The sequence below is a fragment of the Neoarius graeffei genome, chromosome 1, assembly GCF_027579695.1.
Source record: "Neoarius graeffei isolate fNeoGra1 chromosome 1, fNeoGra1.pri, whole genome shotgun sequence".
Classification (NCBI taxonomy): Eukaryota; Metazoa; Chordata; class Actinopteri; order Siluriformes; family Ariidae; genus Neoarius; species Neoarius graeffei.
The window spans coordinates 36545413-36566806 of NC_083569.1; the positions used below are offsets into that span (position 1 = coordinate 36545413).

A 21394-nucleotide genomic window follows, 5' to 3' on the forward strand; every position below is an offset into this window, starting at 1 on the left:
ATTAGTGTGCCGTGAGAGATCATCAGGTGTACCGTGGGACATTATCCGATTTCACTTAATTGTTCTAAAAATTATCTATTCACTGCAAATAATTTGTCTTCGTTCGTCTATGCCAGCGACGTATAGTGACTGGCAGAACAATTAAATACTCTTCCAATAGATGGCAGCAGGTAGCTAATTAACCTGTGTATCTACCTGTTGCCATTCAAACAATAGAATTAGTAATGCTTCAGGTGTGACAGCGGTGATAGCGATAGCAGGGATGAGAGTTTTCCGCTTTTCGGCGGATTTCCGCTTTTTCTGAGTAAAAATCGACCTTTTTATATTATGCCAAATCCGTTGAGTTTTTTTTTTTATTTGTTGGGAGGGGTTGGGGTTTGTTCCTTCATGATACTCAAGCGTAATTAATTTCTACGATGATGTTACATATTTACATTTTCGCTATCTTTAGTCTCGCTAAGTCTCGTGGTAGAATACGTGTTATCGACAATGTAATTGGCCAAAACATCGCTGGCGAGAGCATGATAGCCAATCATAACAGTTCTTACAAAAGAGAGGACTGACCAGCTTTTGTCTTTGGCCAAAAAGCTGAAGTCGTCGTCGAAATTATTAAATGAAAATGAGAAGTGACTGTGAACTATAAATAATTGTATAAAGTGTACATAGACATTATCCCATAAACTTAGCATTCGTTTGATTTAATACATTGAACTAATATGATAGTCAGTAAATCTGAATTAATGCTGACAGTTTTGAAAGCTTAAATATTTCAAAAGACTTTTTGAAGAAATCATATGCATACATGTCAACCTTTGGTCAATCAAACCTGTATAACCAACCTCCAAAATCCGTATTTCCCTTATAAAATCCGTATAAGATGCAAATTAAAATAATTTACCTAAAATTTGAATGATAATTAACAATGATCTATCCAAGTTACTTTTTATTCAATATTAATAACAATAAACCTTCAGAATGAACACAAAGCTCCAATGTTTGACAAAAACACAAAGTGTCACTCTAATGTTCTGAACTGTACTCTGACACAGCTTTTTTAGCAGTCTGCACCAATACCTCACTAGGCTGCATGTCACAGCAAGTGTCTGTGTTGATCTTGCCGGAGTGCCCATTCAGAATCTTTTCAGTCACTAGTGAAAGTCGCTCAGGTGGAAATACGCGTTTCAAACAAAATGTTACTTCCGGGTTGGAGGGATTCTTGCAATGCAGTGTGCGCATGATCAAAAGTGGAACGAAGTCTCGCTACCACAAGATAACGCGTGATTTCATAAGACTCTTTACTGGCTGTCAGTGCTTTCTGTGGTGTACAGTACGTTTGTAAATGTTATGCGCTCTTTTATCATCGTGGGAATTGATTATAGCTCTAAATAAATATTGAAGTTTTTTTAAAGAATCCGTATAACTTTATTTGTACGCCCGTATACTATGTTTATTGAATCAAATCCGTATAAAATACGGACATTCCGTGTAGTTTGACATGTATGCATATGCAACTAATGAGGACATAGGGAGAAAAGGTCAGTCACCCTAAGAAATTTTATTTAATATATAATCATTTTGATAATTAATAGAACTTGAGTTTAAATGTGAATTTAGTTTGTCATTTTTGTTGATCATGAATTATAACCATACCCTTGAATGTAGAATGTGATTTTATTTTGAATTCAAACAATACTCCTATTGATTTGAAACATATTTTCATGTAAATATATAAAAAAGACAAAAGATTTTTTTTTTATCTACTACAGCTCAGATTGCAGGAAAAGTGGTTTGTAAGGCCTTATTTTTCAAAATTTCAGGGGTGATAGCGTTCCGGCGCGCTGCGCCGGATTTCCGGCGCGCCGTGGCTGGGGAAAAAAATAAATAAAAATCTAGTTCGCCCATTGTCCTGTGTCATTCTGAGATGCGCAGATAGACAGTAAAGGGAATTCGGAATTCCCTTTACTGTCTATCTGCGCATCTCAGAATGACACAGGACAATGGGCGAACTAGATTTTTTTTTTTTCCCCAGCCACGGCGCGCCGGAACGCTATCACCCCTGAAATTTTCCTGGGGGGGTATCCAAACTGGGCCCTGGAGAAAATTCTGACCCAGATGAAGGCCCTAGTATGAGTAGAGGTCAGAAGAAAGCAAAAAAGGTGATTTTCCACAACCTATCGATGTGAGCTGGGCTTTTCAAGCATGACCGCTATAAAAACTAAAAAAGGAGAGTGACTTAGAGCTGTTGAATATCTTCATGTGTGTCTTTTCTTCAATTCCTACGAGTATATCAGCTTTGTGTTCAACTAAACAGGCCCAGGTTTCCTACTAAGGAAATTGCGAGTAAATTGAGACTAGATAATCATTATATATATATATATATATATATATATATATATATATATATATATATATATATATATATACACTGCTCACAAAAATTAAAGGAACACTTTTTTTATTGGGCCTGGCATGAAATCAGTTAAACCTCACACATCACATCACATTATCTCTAGCCGCTTTATCCTTCTACAGGGTCGCAGGCAAGCTGGAGCCTATCCCAGCTGACTACGGGCGAAAGGCGGGGTACACCCTGGACAAGTCGCCAGGTCATCACAGGGCTGACACATAGACACAGACAACCATTCACACTCACATTCACACCTACGGTCAATTTAGAGTCACCAGTTAACCTAACCTGCATGTCTTTGGACTGTGGGGGAAACCGGAGCACCCGGAGGAAACCCACGCGGACACGGGGAGAACATGCAAACTCCGCACAGAAAGGCCCTCGCCGGCCCCGGGGCTCGAACCCAGGACCTTCTTGCTGTGAGGCGACAGCGCTAACCACTACACCACCGTGCCGCCCTCAGTTAAACCTGTCTGATAATTTTCTGGTTGGTTAAGCAGCTGAGGGCATCGTTAATCACTTTCAGCTGTATTGGTGTTCATGGAATTAACAACAGGTGCACCACAGTGGCAACAATCAGAAAACCCTCAAAACAGGACTGGTTTTACATGTGGAGGTCATTTCAAGTTTCTCCCTCTTGATCTTTTTTGGCTGATTTTTCACTCGTGCTGGTTTTGGCTTGAGTAATTATCTCTACTGGCAGTATGAGGCAATTCCTTAACCCTACAGAAGTTGCACAGGTTGTCCAACTTCTCCAGGATGGCACATCCACACGTGCTGCAGCAAGAAGGTTTAATGTGTCTCCCAGCACAATCTCCAGAACATGGAGGAGATTTCAGGAGACTGGTGGTTATTCTCGGAGAGCTGGACAGGGCCGTAGAAGGTCCTCAAGCCATCAGCAAGACCGATACCTGCTCCTTTGTGCAAGGCGGAACAGGCTGAGCACTGCTCGTGCCCTACAGAATGACCTCCAGAGGGCCACTGGTGTGAATGTCTCTACCCAAACAATCAGGAACAGACTTCATGAAGGTGGCCTGAGGGCCCGACGTCCTGTAGTGGGCCCTGTGCTCACTGCCCAGCACCGTGGAGCTCGACTGGCATTTGCTGAAGAACACCAGAATTGGCAAGTCCGCCACTGGCGCCCTGTACTTTTCACAGACGAGAGCAGGTTCACCCTGGGCACCTGTGATAGACGTGAAAGAGTCTGGAGAAGACAAGGAGAACGTTATGCTGCCTGCAACGTCGTTCAACATGACAGGTTTGGTGGTGGGTCAGTGATAGTCTGGGGGGGCATATCCATGGAGGGACGCACAGACCTCTACTGCCTAGGAAATGGTTCTCTGACTGCCATAAGGTATCGAGATGAAATCCTTCAACCCATTGTCAGACCCTACGCTGGTGCAGTAGGTCCTGGTTTCCTCCTAATGCACAACAATGCACGGCCTCATGTGGCAAGAGTATGCAGGCAGTACCTGGAGGATGAAGGAATTGAAACAATTGAATGGCCTTCACGATCCCCTGACTTAAACCCAATAGAACATGTGTGGGACATTATGTTTCGGTCCATTAGGCGCCGCCAAGTTGCTCCTCAGACTGTAGAACAGCTCAGGGATGCCCTCACACAGATCTGGGAGGAAATGCCACAAGACACCATCCGTCGTCTCATTAGGAGCATGCCGCGACGTTGTCAAGCATGCATACAAGCTCGTGGGGGCCACACAAGATACTGAAAAGCATTTTGAGTTGCAGAAATTAAGTTTTTGAAAAAATGGACTAGCCTGCCACATCTTCATTTCACTCTGATTTTAGGGTGTCTACACAATTGAGCCCTCTGTAGGCTGAAAACTTTTATTTCCATTAAAAGACTTTGCATCCTTTTGTTCCTAAGACATTGCCCTGTCGATATTTGTATAGATATCCAACTTCATATTGAGATCTGATGTATCTAATGTGTTTCTTTAAAGTGCTCCTTTAATTTTTGTGAGCAGTGTATATATATATATATATATATATATATATATATATATATATATATATATATATAATTTTTGTTTGGTGGTGTGCCGTGGGATTTTTCAAATGTAAAATATGTGCCGTGGCTCAAGAAAGGTTGGGAAACACTGGTATAGTGGTTAGCACTGTCGCCTCACAGCAAGAAGGTCTGGGTTCGAGCCCCATGGTCGACGAGGGCCTTTCTGTGCAGAGTTTGCATGTTCTCCCCGTGTCCGCGTGCGTTTCCTCCGGGTGCTCCGGTTTCCCCCACAGTCCAAAGACATGCAGGTTAGGTTAACTGGTGACTCTAAATTGACCGTAGGTGTGAGTGTGAATGGTTGTCTGTGTCTATGTGTCAGCCCTGTGGTGACCTGGCGACTTGTCCAGGGTGTACCCCGCCTTTCGCCCGTAGTCAGCTGGGATAGGCTCCAGCTTGCCTGCGACCCTGTAGAACAGGATAAGCGGCTAAGGATAATATATTCCTGCGGTCTTTACTCACTTGTGTTGGAATTTGAAAAATATTCATAAATTCATAACATTCATTTGGAGTCATTTGCCCTAGAATTTGCGAACCCCTGAACTAATGTTCCACAAGAATAAACTGATAGAAAGCACAATGCATCTTTCTTTCATAAATAAATAAAATTAATCACTGGCTGTTATTTTCTTCTAACAGCATGGTCTATTTTTTGTGGTTTTTGTTCCTTCTTTAAATACCAACTCTTGCCTTTTAAGTACATTTACTAAATAAAGGTAAAAGTAAAAGCATTTGGTAATTCATTAAGTACACCGTGCCGCAGGACACTTAAAACAAAGTGGGGCCACACAGGTCAAATCACTGCAGATTACAAATGACTAATACACATTTGTTACTGCAAGCGCATGCAACAGAGTCCCAGAGAAAAGTGAGCATTTATCATTCTGTTCCTAACTACACCTAAGGAGCCTCCGGAATCGGCTGAGATTTACCCTTCGAGTGTGGTCTATCTACCCTTGCCTTTAGGTAGGAACACTCACTATGATACGAGCCTCGTGGATTATTTTCGGGTAAATATTTGATAAGTGCTGTGCTTATCTCGGTTGCTGTGTGCATTCTAACTGCCAGCGATGTTTCTGTAATGATGAGAAGAACGAAGGAGATCGAGACCGAGAAAGAAGATATAGTGAGAGAAGAGTGGTGGGTGAAAGGAGGGAGAGATACGAATCAAAGATTTACCTGGTTGAACTGAGTCCTGGATACTTGCTTCAAGAACTCCATGTCCTTGCCCTTCAAGTGTTTCTGAGAAAAAAGAAGCCAACATATATACTGTGTGTATTATTTATACGCACATGCACACACACAGTACTGTGCAAAAGCCTTAGGCACATGTAAAATGCTGGAGACCAAAAATGGCTTAAAAATACATGAAATGGAATGTTTCAACACCCAAAAAAAGTACTAGAAACAGTAAGCAGTAAACCATAATAAATGAAAAAGTCAATATTTGGTGTGAGGAGACCTTTTGCTTTTAAAAAAAAGCAAAAACAAATTGTAGTCTCAGGTATAAGGAGTGCAGCTTGATAAGGAAATGAGCTGTAGGTTTTACTGAGCATCTTACAGAACCAGCTACAGAAGTGTCTTCTGGACACTTTGTCATACTTGCGTCTTCATTTTGCACCAAAACCCAGTAGCCTTCATCATGTTTTCTTTTTTAATCTGAAAAGTGCTCTCTTATGGAATACGTTGCTCAGATACAAACCTTTTCCCCCCGTAACATTTAATTCTGTGCTGGAAAACGAACGTATGGAACTCTAGAATGTTTTTGTAACTAACTTGATAATGTAGAAGTTGTAAAACAGACAAGTTTGTATAGGGGGGGCGGAAGGGTGCCTCAGACGTTTGCACACTACTGTATATAGTTTTTCAATTCGTTTGTGAATAATTATTCATTCATTGCAAAAAATTTACTTGTAAAGTGTGTGTAAAAAAAATAATAATAATAATGTTTTGCGTTTCTGTGATTCAGAGGCAAACACTGCCAACAAGAAAGTCCTAACGGCCTTTACTGAAAGATATCAAATGATGATATACATGTTACTTACCAGCTGGGAGGTCCGTATCGTGAAATATCGTGACTGAGGTCTTGAAAGTACTGAGTGAGGCCCTCTGGGCTAAGGTCACGGTATTTCACCATACAGACTGACCTTAAGCTGGTAAATAATATATTTATTTTTTTCTTTACCAAATTCTAATAGAAAACGAGAGCGCCTGAAAGGGAAAACCGAGCCAAGCCGCCATTTTGAATCCTCATTCACGGCTGTAATGCAAATGGCTTCCTCCTCGGTATACAAGTGCACTTCCATGGCAGGAAAAAAACTACATTTTGCCGCCTATGTAGTCCCCTATTTATACAAAATTGAGTCATTCAGGATTCAGCCATGTTTTTGCTCGGCGTTAGCAAGTTAGAGGTTTTTAGCTTTCTCCTGAAATGTTTTATTTTATTTCTTCTTCCTCAGGGTAGTAAAACTCGCTTTCGCTCTGAACACTGTCATTATCGCTATCCGTGCTATAAAATTAATGCTATTATGCTGAGAAATGCTGGCAAAAATTTACAAGATTTTTGATAATCTCATAAATAAATCTTATAAAAATGTTGACAAAAATTGCTACCATGTTTGTTGTTGTTGTGAACCAGCGAGTTTAACCGGGGTCCATATTGTAGGATATGGAGGCGCTCACCAGCCAATCAGAGCGCAGGATTTGATGGAAACCGGACTGCGAAAAAATAAAAATTATTATTTCCAAACAACCTGCCTGTTCATACAGAAAGGCTTATTACAAAAATGAAAATTTTAATTGGATTATTTTGCATACAGTCAACCCATTTTAATGACACCTGGAGAGAATGTAGGGATAACAATGGCTAGCTTTTTTTTTTCCAAGCAACAGTAAAATAAATAAAAACAAGAAGTCAAAATCTAGTGCATCTACTCTATAATAATTAGCAGTGAGCTCCCGGCCCTGCTTTTTTTTTTCTTTTTGCCTCGCAAGTCTGAGTTCAGAAACTCACTGGTCAAAGTTGACGGACATGAAGTCAATAAGAAGCAAAGAGTACCAGCTACCAGAAACAAAAAAAAACATCGATCATTTCCTGCAACTTTTCCCTTTCAGTGTACTGGCTTTTTCTGCCAGTTGAACAAAGCGGAAAGCCTTCGTTTACATGTGGCTCCCGTATCAATATTGCAAGAGGTCAAAAATTGAAAATGCTATGGTTATGTGGCCTCTGAAATTCTGAAACGCTGCATGTGAACATGAAATTAATTTCTTGTTCGCATCATGGAACATACAGTGCTCTCCATGATTATTGTTCCCCCTTGTAAAGATTAGTAAAAAGGGTTGGGGTGGGTGGGGAAATCCACCTTTTGGTGAAGTCGCTTCATCTCGCACTGAAAATGAGAAAAATTCAACCTTTAATTGAAATAAATTCATTCAGACAATGACAAATCCCTCATCAAGAAAATTACTTTCAACAAAAACACGGACCATAATTATTGACACCCCTGCATTTAATACCTTGTCCAACCTCCCTTTGCCAGTAAAACAGCACCGAGTCTCTCCGATAACAGTTCATAAGGTTGGAGATACAGAGCAGGACATCGGAGACCATTCCTCTTTACACAGTCTCTCCAGATCATCCAGGGTTCTCAGCCCTCTCTTGTGCCCTCTCCTCTTCAGCTCACCGCACACGTTTTCACTGGGGTTCAGGTCAGGGCAGAAGCTTGATTCTGTGGTCAGCGAACCATTTTAGTGTTGATTTGGACATGTGCTTCAGATCATTGTCCTGCTGGAAGATCCAGTTTTGGTTTCCTGGCAGAAGCCGTCAGATTTTGATTTAAAATGTCCTGGTATTTCATGGAGTCCATGATGCCATGTACCCTAACAAGGTTTCCAGGGCTTTTGGAGGAAAAACAGCCCCAAAACATCACAGAACCTCCACCATATTTTACAGTTGGGATCAGGTTCTTTGCATTATAGCCATCCTTCTTTTTACACCAAACCCACCTTGAGTGTTTACTGCTGAAAAAGCTCCATTTTTGTTCCATCAGACCAGAGAACACGGTTCCAGTCAAAGTTGTCGTAGCATTTCACAAACTTCACGTGCTTACATTTGTGGTTAACCAAGAGAAAAAGCTTTTTTCTGGCAAACCTTCCCAACAATCTGTTGGCATGGAGGTGGAGTCTGATGGTGGTTTTGAAGACTTGGAAACCCCAAGATTTTACTTTTTCTTGTAATTCACCAACAGTGATCCTTGGGGATGTTTTTTTGCCTTTCTTACCCTCTTCCTCGCTATACAGTACATGGGGGAAAAATAAACCTTGGGTCCTCCTACAGGCAAGTTAGTAACACTTCCCATTAGTGTACACTTTTTTTTTTTTATTTATTATTGCCCTAACAGTAGAAATGGACATTTTCAGCCGAGTAGCTATTTTTTATAACCATTCCCTGACTTATGAAGGTCAACACACTTCTCCCTCATTTGGTTTGTGTGTTCTCTTCTCTTTCCCATGTTGATGGATGACTAAGGCTACATCCACACGACAACGGCAACGAGATGTTATTTAAAAATATATCGCGTCCAAATGGGCAACAATCAGTAAAATATCAGGTCCATATGGCAACGCAACGCTTGCTGAAAACGATGCAATACACATGCCACACCTCTAGGGGCGCTGTAAGACGGTCCCTTCGGAGACACCAGAACAATAGAAGAAGTAAGGATGCATATTAGCCACAAAGTCAGGAAAATCTGTTTGTAAAATTACATTATAATGACCAAATACAATGAAAAGTATTTTTCCAGTCTCACCTGTGAAAGGTAATCTCATGTGATCTCGTTTGGATGGCAAACCTGTTGGTACAGTTAAACGCAGCTAATCTTTATTCTCCGCTTTGACCTCTCCAAAATGGCGGCGAGGATGACCTATGATTCTACACGGAAGGCGGTGTCTTTAATGGTCCGGAATAAATTGAATGCTAATTAAATAATGATTAATTTGCTCTTCTACGCCCTTTTTGAGGAATGTATTGTAGGACTTAAACCCACATCTGAAGAGGTGAGATTGCTCTTTTTTTCTCTATTTTTGCTGGCGGGATTGACTCTCTCTCTCTCTCTCACTTTGCACCATTACACAATAAATATTCACAGTGAAAATATTTTGTAAGCGCGTTTCATGAACCAAGTTATAGGATTTGTTGACAACTCGCATCACAATGAGAAGATCATTGGCACTACTGGTGTTAAGAATCAGACCATTTCATAAATGAATATTTTGCTGTAGAGCTGCAGTGTTTGTACAATTGCATGTTTTTGCTTCACTATTACTGTCACTATTCTGCTTCTTGCATTACTACTGTGAACTAACACTGAACATAATAATAATAATAATATCTAAGCTCGTGTTTCACTCTCACTAGTGCTCTGTAAGGCTTTTTCCTGGTGATATTCGTTACACTTCTACCCGGCGTGAAGCACTCACAGTCATGTGGTTGTGACGTCATCGTAAACAAATCCGTTTTACTCATCCAGACGACTTCACAACGGCAACGTTGCCAGATCTTTCCACTCTGGAACCCGTTCTCAAAAAGATTGCGTTTTGGGCACCCAAAACGCCGGTGCCGTGTGGACGCCAGGCCTAAACGATAAGCAATTGTATCGGAGTCACCTGAATCCGTTGCCGTGTGGACAGGGCCTAAGGGAATTTGTCCTCTGTGTCACCTCATATTTGTCCCCCAGTTAATCAGGAAGTCATGGATTACAACTTGAAAGTTCCTACACACTCCAATCAACTCAGAAATGTCCAATTTAAATAGGAAATGTGCTTCAGTTACATTGTGCTCACCATCATTTCCAGCGGTGCATGTGTTTTTGTTGAAAATTATTTCATGAGGGATTTGCTTTCCACTAATTTTTTTTTTTCAATTAAAGTTTGGAGTTTTCTTGTATTTTTTTTTTCAGTGTGAGATGAAGCTACTTCAACGAAAGGTGGATGGATCTTTACAAGTCATGCCAATAATTGTGAAGGGCACTGTATAACCAACCATTAAGAAGAACTCTGAACGAAGTTAAAAGATGAATGAATGTCATGAATAAATGTAAAAGAGAAAAAAAAACTGATCTCTTCTTTTCCCCATTCAATGACAAAGCCCTCGGTCAACTCCTTCTTCAGGACAACAGAAAGAAATCCGTTATTTGTACCCGTTCCTCACATCGGATATAGAGCTATGATATAAGCTCACTTATTCACTTTGAATTGTTTTATATCTCTAGACAGACAGACAGACAGACAGACAGACAGACAGACAGATAGATAGATAGATAACCGGGAATGAGTTTAAACAGAGACGGCATTTATGTTTTTTTCCATACAAGACGGTTCTTTTTTTTTTAAATACAAGTCACTTTTTTTTTATGTTTTACACTTTATGCTTTGTGAATACAGTACAAACAAAACTGAGTTTTTCATGCTTCGTGCGCTTAGAAACTTGCCTCAAGTTAGGGAATGCTGATTTAAATTCTAAATGTTGCTCTGCAGAATCTAAAATGTTGAGCAGCTGTAACTGTGCGATTTATTTTCATTCATGTTCTCAGGGAGATAAAAGACACCCGACTCCATTCATACTGTTATCGTATTGGAAAGGTTTATCCCTTGAAATAAGGCATGAGTGTGGGGGGTTTGTCCGAAAGGTTAAAAAAATATTTCATATTAGAATACATCAGTAAATTAATTTGAATGCACGTTTCCAAAAGAAGATGGTAATTTATATGTTAATATCTTTGGGTGATCCTGAGATTTTAATGCAGCCCTGGGTAAAGAAAACTATTTGTGAATTTAAGGTATTATCAGTCCAAGCTTATATTCGATGTGTGCCTGTGTGCCCTGGTCACATTCTCATGCCTTTTGGACAGCTGGAGGATTAGATAGCACATTTCCATGTTGCAAAATGTTAAGCCATTTAGCACAAACCAATTATTCTGGGACATTTTAAAATGCAAGAACAAGCTCGGTTTCTCTTTAAAAGGTTTCTGCTCTTATCGTGATTGTCGTCATGAGCTGCAATTCAAATAGAAAACTATGACGTTACATTTAAATGTACATACTTATATAGGAGATCAAGAAGATTTTCCAAAAACAGATTCTTGGTCGCTTTGAGAGAAACTCGAGGTGGTTTTTATTTCATATTCAAACTCGAACCACAACATGCTGAGATTCTGGATGAAAAATAAATCAGCTGCCCCTTGTGATAAATGTTATAACATGCTCAGAGGTTTTGGGGTTTTTTTTCTTCTTTCCCCCACCTTTCAGTACACCAGCAAAAACAACCACTGGGAAGCATACTTGGCAACTTTTCTAAATTCTCCTGGGGGAGAAAAGTGCGTGAATGACCTTTTCAACTGGCTGAGGGTCTGATGCACGGTTGAAATGATAAACAGTGGGTCCCAGTTAATTGCAAACCATTTGAAATTTATACAATTAAAGAGTTGTTCTATCAGTTACTCTAAGTTCTGGGATTCATGCATCAGGCATGAGAGAGCTCAGAGTGAAAAATCTGAAATAATACTCTTGTCTTGAATTTTAATAGAGTAACAATGGAAGGGAAGTCTTAAATCAGATTTTGAGCTGAAAAATCTCATGCCTGAATATTGTCTACATACACAGAAAATAACACAAGTGATGCTTTAGAAGAATGTTTATAATTTCTTAAAAGTCACAGTGAATGAAAGTATTATTGGATTGCATCAAATGTGTTTTCCTTCTGTAAGCTTGTAAAAATACAGAGCACTATAATATCATATATACATTAGATTTTAATAAGATTTGACCAAAATAGTAACAATTCAATTAAATAAATACTGCACTGTCTTAGTACGACTAAAATGCATCGCTCTCACTAAACACTTTCCAACAGAATTTTTAAAACGCACTAGAAATCCTATCAAAATCCTGTCGGAATGCATCAGAGGAATTTGCTCTTTTGCAAACTTTGAAAGTTTTCAAACAAAATGTAAAAATGGTACTATAAATACTACCATACTATCAAAATATACTCCACAAAGAAATTCACTCGAATGCAACATTTTAGTACTATCAAAATACACTCACTAGTAATCTTTCACTTAAAACTCTATCAAAATCAATCACTTTCCAGATAATTCACTTACAAACTTTCTCTTAAAACTTTCAAACATAAATTCAAAATAGCACTAAGACACGACCACACTATTCAAATACGCTCACCAAACAAATTCTCTGTCATGCAAAATTTCACTAAACACTTTAGAAGTTGTACAGTTTGTTTCTGAAATGGTATGGAAGACTAGTTTAATTTCACACTCAAATGTCCATTATATTCTGATTTAATGTATCTTTACCTTAAAACATGTAGCTGTCTGGTCAAACATTTGCTTATCCACGGAAATTCATTCTCCCATGCAACCTGGTATTCGCATTCATATTTCTGCCGTTTGGTATTGGGTTTAGTGGCCATGATGAATGACTGCTTGTAAAAAATGTCGGACAGCCTGGGTGAATCCGACATTACGGAAGTGACTGTCGTTCTGTTCGTTGATTGGTTAAAAATCGGTTGACGCCAGCAGTGTTTCTCATACAATTCTGATTGGACATAATCGGGAGTACAGTACCAGTCAAAAGTTTGGAAACACCTTCAAATTCGATGTTTTTTTTTTTTCCTACATTGTAAATTAATACTGAAGTCATCCAGACTATGCAGCAACACGTAAGGAATCATTTAGTAAACTTTAAAAATGTTAATCAAACCAAAATATGTTTTAGATTTTAGATTCTTCAAAGTAGGCACCTTTTGCTTTGATTACAGCTTTGCACACTCTTGGCATTCTCTCAATCAGCTTCATGAGGTAATCACTCGAAATGGTTTTCCAACAGTCTTGAAGGAGTTCCCAAAGGTGCTGAGCACTCGTTGGCTGCTTTGCCTTCACTCTGCGGTCCAACTCATCCCAAACCATCTCAGTTGGGTTTAGATCAGGTGATTGTGGAGGCCACGTCATCTGACGAAGCACTCCATCACCCTCTTTCTTGGTCAAATAGCCCTTACATAGCCTAGAGGTGTGTTTTGGGTCATTGTCCTGTTGAAAGACAAATGACGGGCCCACTAAGCGCAAACCAGATGGGATGGCATGTCGCTCCAGAATGTTGTGGTAGCCATGCTGGTTAAGTGTGCCTTCGAGTTTGAATAAATCGCCAACAGTGTCACCAGCAAAGCACCCCCATACCATCACACTTCCTCCTCCGTACTTCACTGTAGGAACCGCACATGTAGGAACCATCCGCTCACCTTTTCTGCGTCTTACAAAAATATGGCGATTGGAACCAAAAATCTCAAATTTGGACTCATCAGACCAAAGGACAGATTTCCACTGGTCTAATGTCCATTCCTTGTGTTCCTTGGCCCAAGCTATTCTCTTCCTCTTGTTGTTCTTCCTTAGAAGTGGCTTCTTTGCAGCAATTTGACCATAAAGTCCAGATTCCCGCAGTCTTCTCTGAACAGTTGATGTTGAAATGTGTGTGCTACTTGAACTCTGTGAAGCATTTAGGTGGGCTCTTATCTGGGGTGCTGTTAACTTGAGGTTTCTGAGGCTGGTTACTCTGATGAACTTATCCTGTGCAACAGGGGTAACCCGAGGTCTTCCTTTCCTGGAGCGGTCCTGATGAGCCAGTTTCATCATAACGTTTGATGGTCTTTGTGACTGCACCTGGGGATACTTTCAAAGTTCTTGAAATTTGACTGACCTTCATTTCTTAAAGTGATGATGGACTGTCGTTTTTCTTTACTTAGTTGAGTAGTTCTTGGCATAATATGGATTAGAACAGTACTCAAATAGGGCCATTCACTGTATACCAACTCTACCTCTTCACAACACAACTGATGGTCTCAAACGCATTAAGAGGTCAAGAAATTAACTCGACAAGGCACAACTGTAAACTGAAAGCCATTCCAGGTGACTACCTCGTAAAGCTGACTGAGAAAATGCCAAGATGTGCAAAGCTGTCATCTAAGCAAAAGGTGCCTACTTTGAAGAATCTAAAATATAAAACATATTCTGGTTTGATTAACACTTTTTTATTTACCAAATAATTCCATATATATCTCTTCATAATGTCGATGACTTTAGTATTAATTTACAATTCAGAAAATTTTAAAATTATGAAAAACCACTGAATTAGAGGGCGTTTCCAAACTTTTGACTGGTACTGTATTTTTAACTTGGCGGTAGGGATTTCCCAAAACCAGGAGATTACCCAGTTTTTAATAAATACAATCGGGAGGTGGGAGACAGAGGCTAAAATCGAGAGCCTCCTGCTGAAATCGGGAGGGTTGGCAAGTACGGGGAAGGGAATTTTTTATGGCATCGGTGATGTGTCGATCGATAGAGAAATAGAACCGATACATTTTTCCCTTGTAGTACCACATTCCAGTCAATGGGCTGTTTAAAAATGTCAGACATATAGCCTGGCAGTGCAAGCCATTTTTCCTTTAAATAAATAAATAAATTTCAACACTAGCAGCGAGTTTGACTTTGCATCATCTAGGAGCTCATAAGGGTGACACAGTACATTACCCCTGCAACACATTTTGCTGTGGTACACCACCTGATCGTGTTCAGCTCCCTCCTCCTGACACAGAACCTTGAAAGAAAGAAAAAAAATCACCCACTTGTTGCGCTGACCTTGATGTAACTGACAGTGCAAACAGCTTCATCCATTACTTGCTGGAGGTCAGGTGCATTTTCTTCGGTGCGAGAGCTCTAATGTGAATCTTTCATGAGCAGACCATTATGCTCATCAGTCACAGCTTGTGCGCCGTCTGAACAGGTTCCCACGCACTTATCCCAGTCAATTTCATACCTATGCTTGTACATACTGGGATATGTACAGTGGTGCTTAAAAGTTTGTGAACCCTTTAGAATTTTCTATATTTCTGCATAAATATGACCTAAAACAACATCAGATTTTCACACAAGTCCTGAAAGTAGATAAAGAGAACCCAGTTAAACAAATGAGACAAAAATATTATACTTGGTCATTTATTTATTGAGGAAAATGATCTAATATTACATATCTGTGAGTGGCAAAAGTATATGAACCTTTGCTTTCAGTATCTGGTGTGACCCCCTTGTGCAGCAATAACTGCAACTACATATTTCCAGTAACTGTTGATCAGTCCTGCACAGCGGCTTGGAGGAATTTTAGCCCATTCCTCCGTACAGAACAGCTTCAACTCTGGGATGTTGGTGGGTTTCCTCACAAACTGCTCGGTTCAGGTCCTTCCACAACATTTCGATTGGATTAAGGTCAGGACTTTGACTTGCCATTCCAAAACATTCACTTTATTCTTCTTTAACCATTCTTTGGTAGAACGGCTTGTGTGCTTAGGGTCGTTGTCTTGCTGCATGACCCACCTTCTCTTGAGATTCAGTTCATGGACAGATGTCCTGACATTTTCCTTTAGAATTCGCTGGAATAATTCAGAATTCATTGTTCCATCAATGATGGCAAGCCGTCCTGGCCCAGATGCAGCAAAACAGGCCCAAACCATGATACTACCACCACCATGTTTCACAGATGGGATAAGGTTCTTATGCTGGAATGCAGTGTTTTCCTTTCTCCAAACATAACGCTTCTCATTTAAACCAAAATGTTCTATTTTGGTCTCATCCATCCACAAAACATTTTTCCAATAGCCTTCTAGCTTGTCCATGTGATCGTTAGCAAACTGCAGACGAGCAGCAATGTTCTTTTTGGAGAGCAGTGGCTTTCTCCTTGCAACCCTGCCATGCACACCATTGTTGTTCAGTGTTCTCCTGATGGTGGACTCATGAACATTAACATTAGCCAATGTGAGAGAGGCCTTCGGCTGCTTAGAAGTTACCCTGGGGTCCTTTGTGACCTCGCTGACTATTACACGCCTTGCTCTTGGAGTGATCTTTGTTGGTCGACCACTCCTGGGGAGGGTAACAATGGTCTTGAATTTCCTCCATTTGTACACAATCTGTCTGACTGTGGATTGGTGGAGTCCAAACTCTTTTTGCACATGGTTTTGTAACCTTTTCCAGCCTGATGAGCATCAACAACACTTTTTCTGAGGTCCTCAGAAATCTCCTTTGTTCGTGCCATGATACACTTCCATAAACATGTGTTGTGAAGATCAGACTTTGATAGATCCCTGTTCTTTAAATAAAAACAGGGTGCCCACTCACACCTGATTGTCATCCCATTGGTTGAAAACACCTGACTCTAATTTCACCTTCAAATTAACTGCTAATCCTAGAGGTTCACATACTTTTGCCACTCACAGATATGTAATATTGGATCATTTTCCTCAATAAATAAATGACCGAGTATAATATTTTTGTCTCATTTGTTTAACTGGGTTCTCTTTATCTACTTTTAGGACTTGTGTGAAAATCTGATGAGGTTTTTGGTCATATTTATGCAGAAATATAGAAAATTCTAAAGGGTTCACAAACTTTCAAACACCACTGTACATCACTCTGGATAAGAGCGTCTGCTAAATGCCATTAAATGTAGTGTAATGCAATACACTCATTGTATCACATTACATGCTAGATGCTCCAAATAAAACCATTTCCTTAGTGCAAGAGTGTGTGTGGTTTCATCGTCATGGTGATCCTTTTTTTTTTTTTTAATTATACAAGATACCTGAAATGCCGTCTAATTCCCAGTAGTGGCTTTTTGGCACGTAGATTGTTAGCTCCTGTAGCTTTTAGTTTAAAAAGAAAAAAAAAAACCCACAGGCTTCGTCTGTAAAAATGAGTGTCTGGTAGGCATGTCACGATATATTGTGCGATGATAAACCACGATACAAAATTTATACCGATTCAAATTGAAATAAAAAATTTATTATCAGAGTGCATTAACTCTTAGTTTTTCCTAACTGTAATTGTGTTGTTGAGACAGCAGAGGGCGGAACAACATGCAACAGCAGGAACGCGTGTGACTTCACCATAGACAGATGTAACGCAGCCCTAAAACACAAAAACGCAGATCTAAAACGGGAAAGAGCTGGTGTGTGATTGGCTGTACAAACAGACTGAACAAGAAATCAGAGCTCTCTTTTTAAACCACTGAAAGCTAAAGAGAGAAGCAAATGGAGGTAGTACAAATGTTCATAAACGTTTAAGAAAAGTGCTATTTGTTTATATATTTGTGTGGATTTTTTTTTCATTATTAAAATGAATATTATTTAAAATCACTAATCAGAGTATGTAAGCATTAAATCTATAGTAACATGGTTTTCCCCCAAAGCGTTTTAGCGTATCGGGCCCGATACGCTTGCTCTGCCTGCCGGTACGCTTAGATTTATACCGATGCGTTAAATTCCCTACCCACAAGTAACTAGATACATAGCAGAGCAAATAACAGATCCATTTACATACTGATTGATATTTGTGTTAAACAAGCGCTCTTTTTTTTCCAGTGTTTGTGTTGATTCTGTCAAAGTAATATGTCCGCGTGGTATGATGTAAAAAACTAATCTGTTGGCTGTGTCAAGATCACGTGTTCAAACCGTCCAATAAAAACATCGAAAGAAAACGTCAGACATCCCGGAATTTTCCGATTCGTTATAAGCGATCTCATTGGCTGCCCATGTTGTCCCCCACCAGACGGACAAAGCCGACTGATTTTAATAAGCGAGGAGAAGACTCGCTGGACAATTTGATCCACATCAGCATGGATGACCGTGAGATGGACTATGAGAGGGCTGCCCAACATTGGGCCGAGCAAAAGCCGAGGAGAATTAATCTGCTTTAAAAGAGTAAAAAACTTTTAATTCATTAGTTTGGGTTTGCAGAAAGATTATGTGCTTATAAACACTCTCACGAAGTGAAGTTGTCCAAATGTGTCAAATATAGCATCATTTCAAATAATAACCATCAGCATTTTTGGCAGTGTGATGTCACTGGGATCCATTTAACAAAAGGCGGCTCCGGGTTATTCTTTGGTTAAAGGCTCACAGTGACGTCACGCTGCCAAACACGCTTATCGTTATTATTATTATTATTCGAAATTATGCTACATTTGACACTGATTAACAAATTCTCTTTATGAATGTGTTTCTAAGTCCATCATCTTTCTGCAAACTTAAATGTATGAATGAAGTTTTCTTTTCCTTTAAATGTGTTTTAATCTTAATCTAGTCCATTTAATAAAAGTGCCAAAATTTAAACTTTATAATATGCGGTTGCCTTACTTTTCTTTTCAGTGTACCTTCGTTATACATGTCAAGTCAAGTTTATTTGTATAGCGCTTTTAACAATAAACATTGTCGCAAAGCGGCTTTACAGAATTTTAACGACTTAAAACATGAGCTAATTTTATCCCTAATCGATCCCCAATGAGCAAGCCTGTGGCGACGGTGGCAAGGAAAAACTCCCTCAGACGACATGAGGAAGAAACCTCGAGAGGAACCAGACTCAAAAGGGAACCCATCCTCATTTGGGCAACAACAGACAGCCTGACTATAATATTAACAGTTTTAACATGAGGACAGTTTCATTGATGTTATAGCTCTTCACTGATGGAAAATTACGGTAATTGCATCAGGAACATTCTAAATCATTACAGTTATAGTAATACAGCAACTTATTTTAAGGTGGCAGGTCTTGGGTTCAGATCCCTTTGTGATCAACAGGAGGTCATAATGATCGATTCTCTTCACTGGATTGCAGAAGATGGAGCAAACCGCTGGTCACAGTTTCTTTTTTTTTTTTTTCAAGATATTTTTTGGGTTTTTTTTCACCTTTATTGGATAGGACAGTGTAGAGACAGGACAGGAAATGAGTGGGAGAGAGAGACGGGGAGGGATCGGGAAATGACCTCGGGTCGGAATCGAACCCGGGTCCCCGGATTTATGGTATGGCGCCTTAGCCACCTGAGCCACGACACCCCCTGGTCACAGTTTCATGCACATTTGTGTTTCAACACTACTTGATCATAGGTAATTAAGGAATTCCCGTAGATTTTCAATCTGTCGTATACCTCAGTAATCTAGAACAAAACAGTTTAACTTGCATGTTGAACTTTAAGGTGAAATTTCAAATGTGTTTACATTAATACTATTTAGGTCAGAAATCATTGAAACACTGGTAAAATCTATCCTATAATCATGTATCAAAAACCTCTCAGAGACCCTGAAAATGCACCTCAGAGCATCTATTTTCAAAAAATTTTCCAGGGGGGCATACCCCCGCACCCCCCTAGTTTTGCTTCGCGCCTTGGGCGTTCACACCGTTGGCGCTCAATTGTCTGTGTATTATCATGCCAGAATTTAGGGCTTTCATTTTTTCTGGGGAAAACACTGAGTATCCAAAAGAATTTATCCACTTTATAAGACTGTGTTATTGAGTGTTTTCACTAAGTGCAATCTTTAGGATATCCAATACCCTGTCCACACTAGGGATTTTGTACCGATACGATGCTACTTTCGTACCGCAACACCTGTCCACACTAGCAACTATACCGGTACTGTAGCGGTATAACTGTATCGGTACGAAACCCACAAATGTATGGGTTTCGTACCGGTACAGTATCAGTACTGTAGCGCTCCGCTGTAGTGTGGACAGATGAAGCGGTTCTGTATCGATACAAATATAATGCGCATGCGCAATGAACCATTGTTACTTCTTCCGGGTTATTCATACAATACAATACGCCCGCGCTTTCCAGCTGTAAATAAAACGTCAAAATGGCTCAAAACGACCGTGGAGCTACATGGAGCAAAGAAAGGGGGGAGAAAGGGAGAAGGGGAGGGAGGGAGGGAGGAAGAAAGGAGGAAGAGGGGAAAAGGGAGAGGAAGGGATGGGAAGAGAAGGGAAGAGGGAGAAAGTGAGGGGAAGAGAAGGAAAGAGGGAGAAAGTGAGGGGGGAGAAAGGGAGATTCGTTTTCTTTGTTTCTTTCTCAACTGCCTCGCGCGTTTTATACAATTCGACTGAATAAATGACCACCAGAAATACAGACTGTACACTGACAACAAAAAGCACACACGCTGTTTCATCCGCCATATTCTCGGAACGAAGTTACTCGGTAACCACGGAAACATTTCGCGCACGCGCATTTCAACTTCCGTGAAAGAAAACCGCAAACATTTCTCGCTAGTGTGGACAGATGCACTAAACTGTACCGGTATACTTTGTATCGATACAGTTATACCACTTTCGTACCGGTATAAGTGTGAACACAGCACAAGTGAAACCATGCACAGTTATCTTTATTCAATCTGTGTGGTATCCTCCACACCAGGAGTGAGTGATTCTCAGGTGAGCAGCAGTAGAAGACTTCAGTCTCATCAATATGTCCATACATCATGGACCGATTTTATATTTACAACCCTCTTACTCTGGATTACCACCCATCATTACAAGCATCCTGGGTTAACAGATTGGCTTGGAAGTGGAGTACGTTTTTAATCACGGTCCTATTTTATCTCCGTCTCAACAGGATTATTCTCGGTATAAATAACTAAACGAAGACATTCATTTGAATCTTTTCTCAGAGATCGTTCATTATTGATAGCCCTCTGCACGAGACGCTTTCAAATATTTTGCTACAGCTAACAAAGAAATAAATCTGTGAGCAATTCGTTATGTCTGACGATATGATGACTGTGTTAGAGAGAGTGAGACAGCGAGCTCGTATCTCTTACTTACAGCTCCGTCTGGAACACAGATGGCCTGGACACAACCGCCTGGTTGGACGACGGCATCCCTGATGAACTCAATCTGTGTGTGCTGGAACATCTCGCTAACATCCACGAGCTATACATGCAAAAAGAGTGCAGCCTTATTAGTAAAGACACTCAACGCGAGAAACATGCAACTTAAAAGCATTATACTTTCTACAGAAGAAATATCAGATACAGTGGTGCTTGAAAGTTTGTGAACCCTTTAGAATTTTCT

At 40.0% G+C, this 21394-nt stretch overlaps 1 protein-coding gene across 3 annotated transcripts in view; it reads right to left on the reverse strand.

The window, feature by feature from the left end:
• dars2 (aspartyl-tRNA synthetase 2, mitochondrial) overlaps window positions 1-21394 on the reverse strand; it is a 119081-nt gene that overhangs the window by 27744 nt on the left and 69943 nt on the right. For 2 of the 3 annotated variants that reach the window (XM_060931251.1, XM_060931233.1), the window contains 3 exons: window positions 21146-21253; window positions 15069-15104; window positions 5616-5678 (listed from right to left, as the gene is read on the reverse strand). In XM_060931251.1, coding sequence (XP_060787234.1) covers window positions 5616-5678; window positions 15069-15104; window positions 21146-21253 — 207 coding nt within the window. The remainder of the gene's footprint in view (window positions 1-5615; window positions 5679-15068; window positions 15105-21145; window positions 21254-21394) is intronic. The other variant, XM_060931242.1, reaches the window with a different exon arrangement.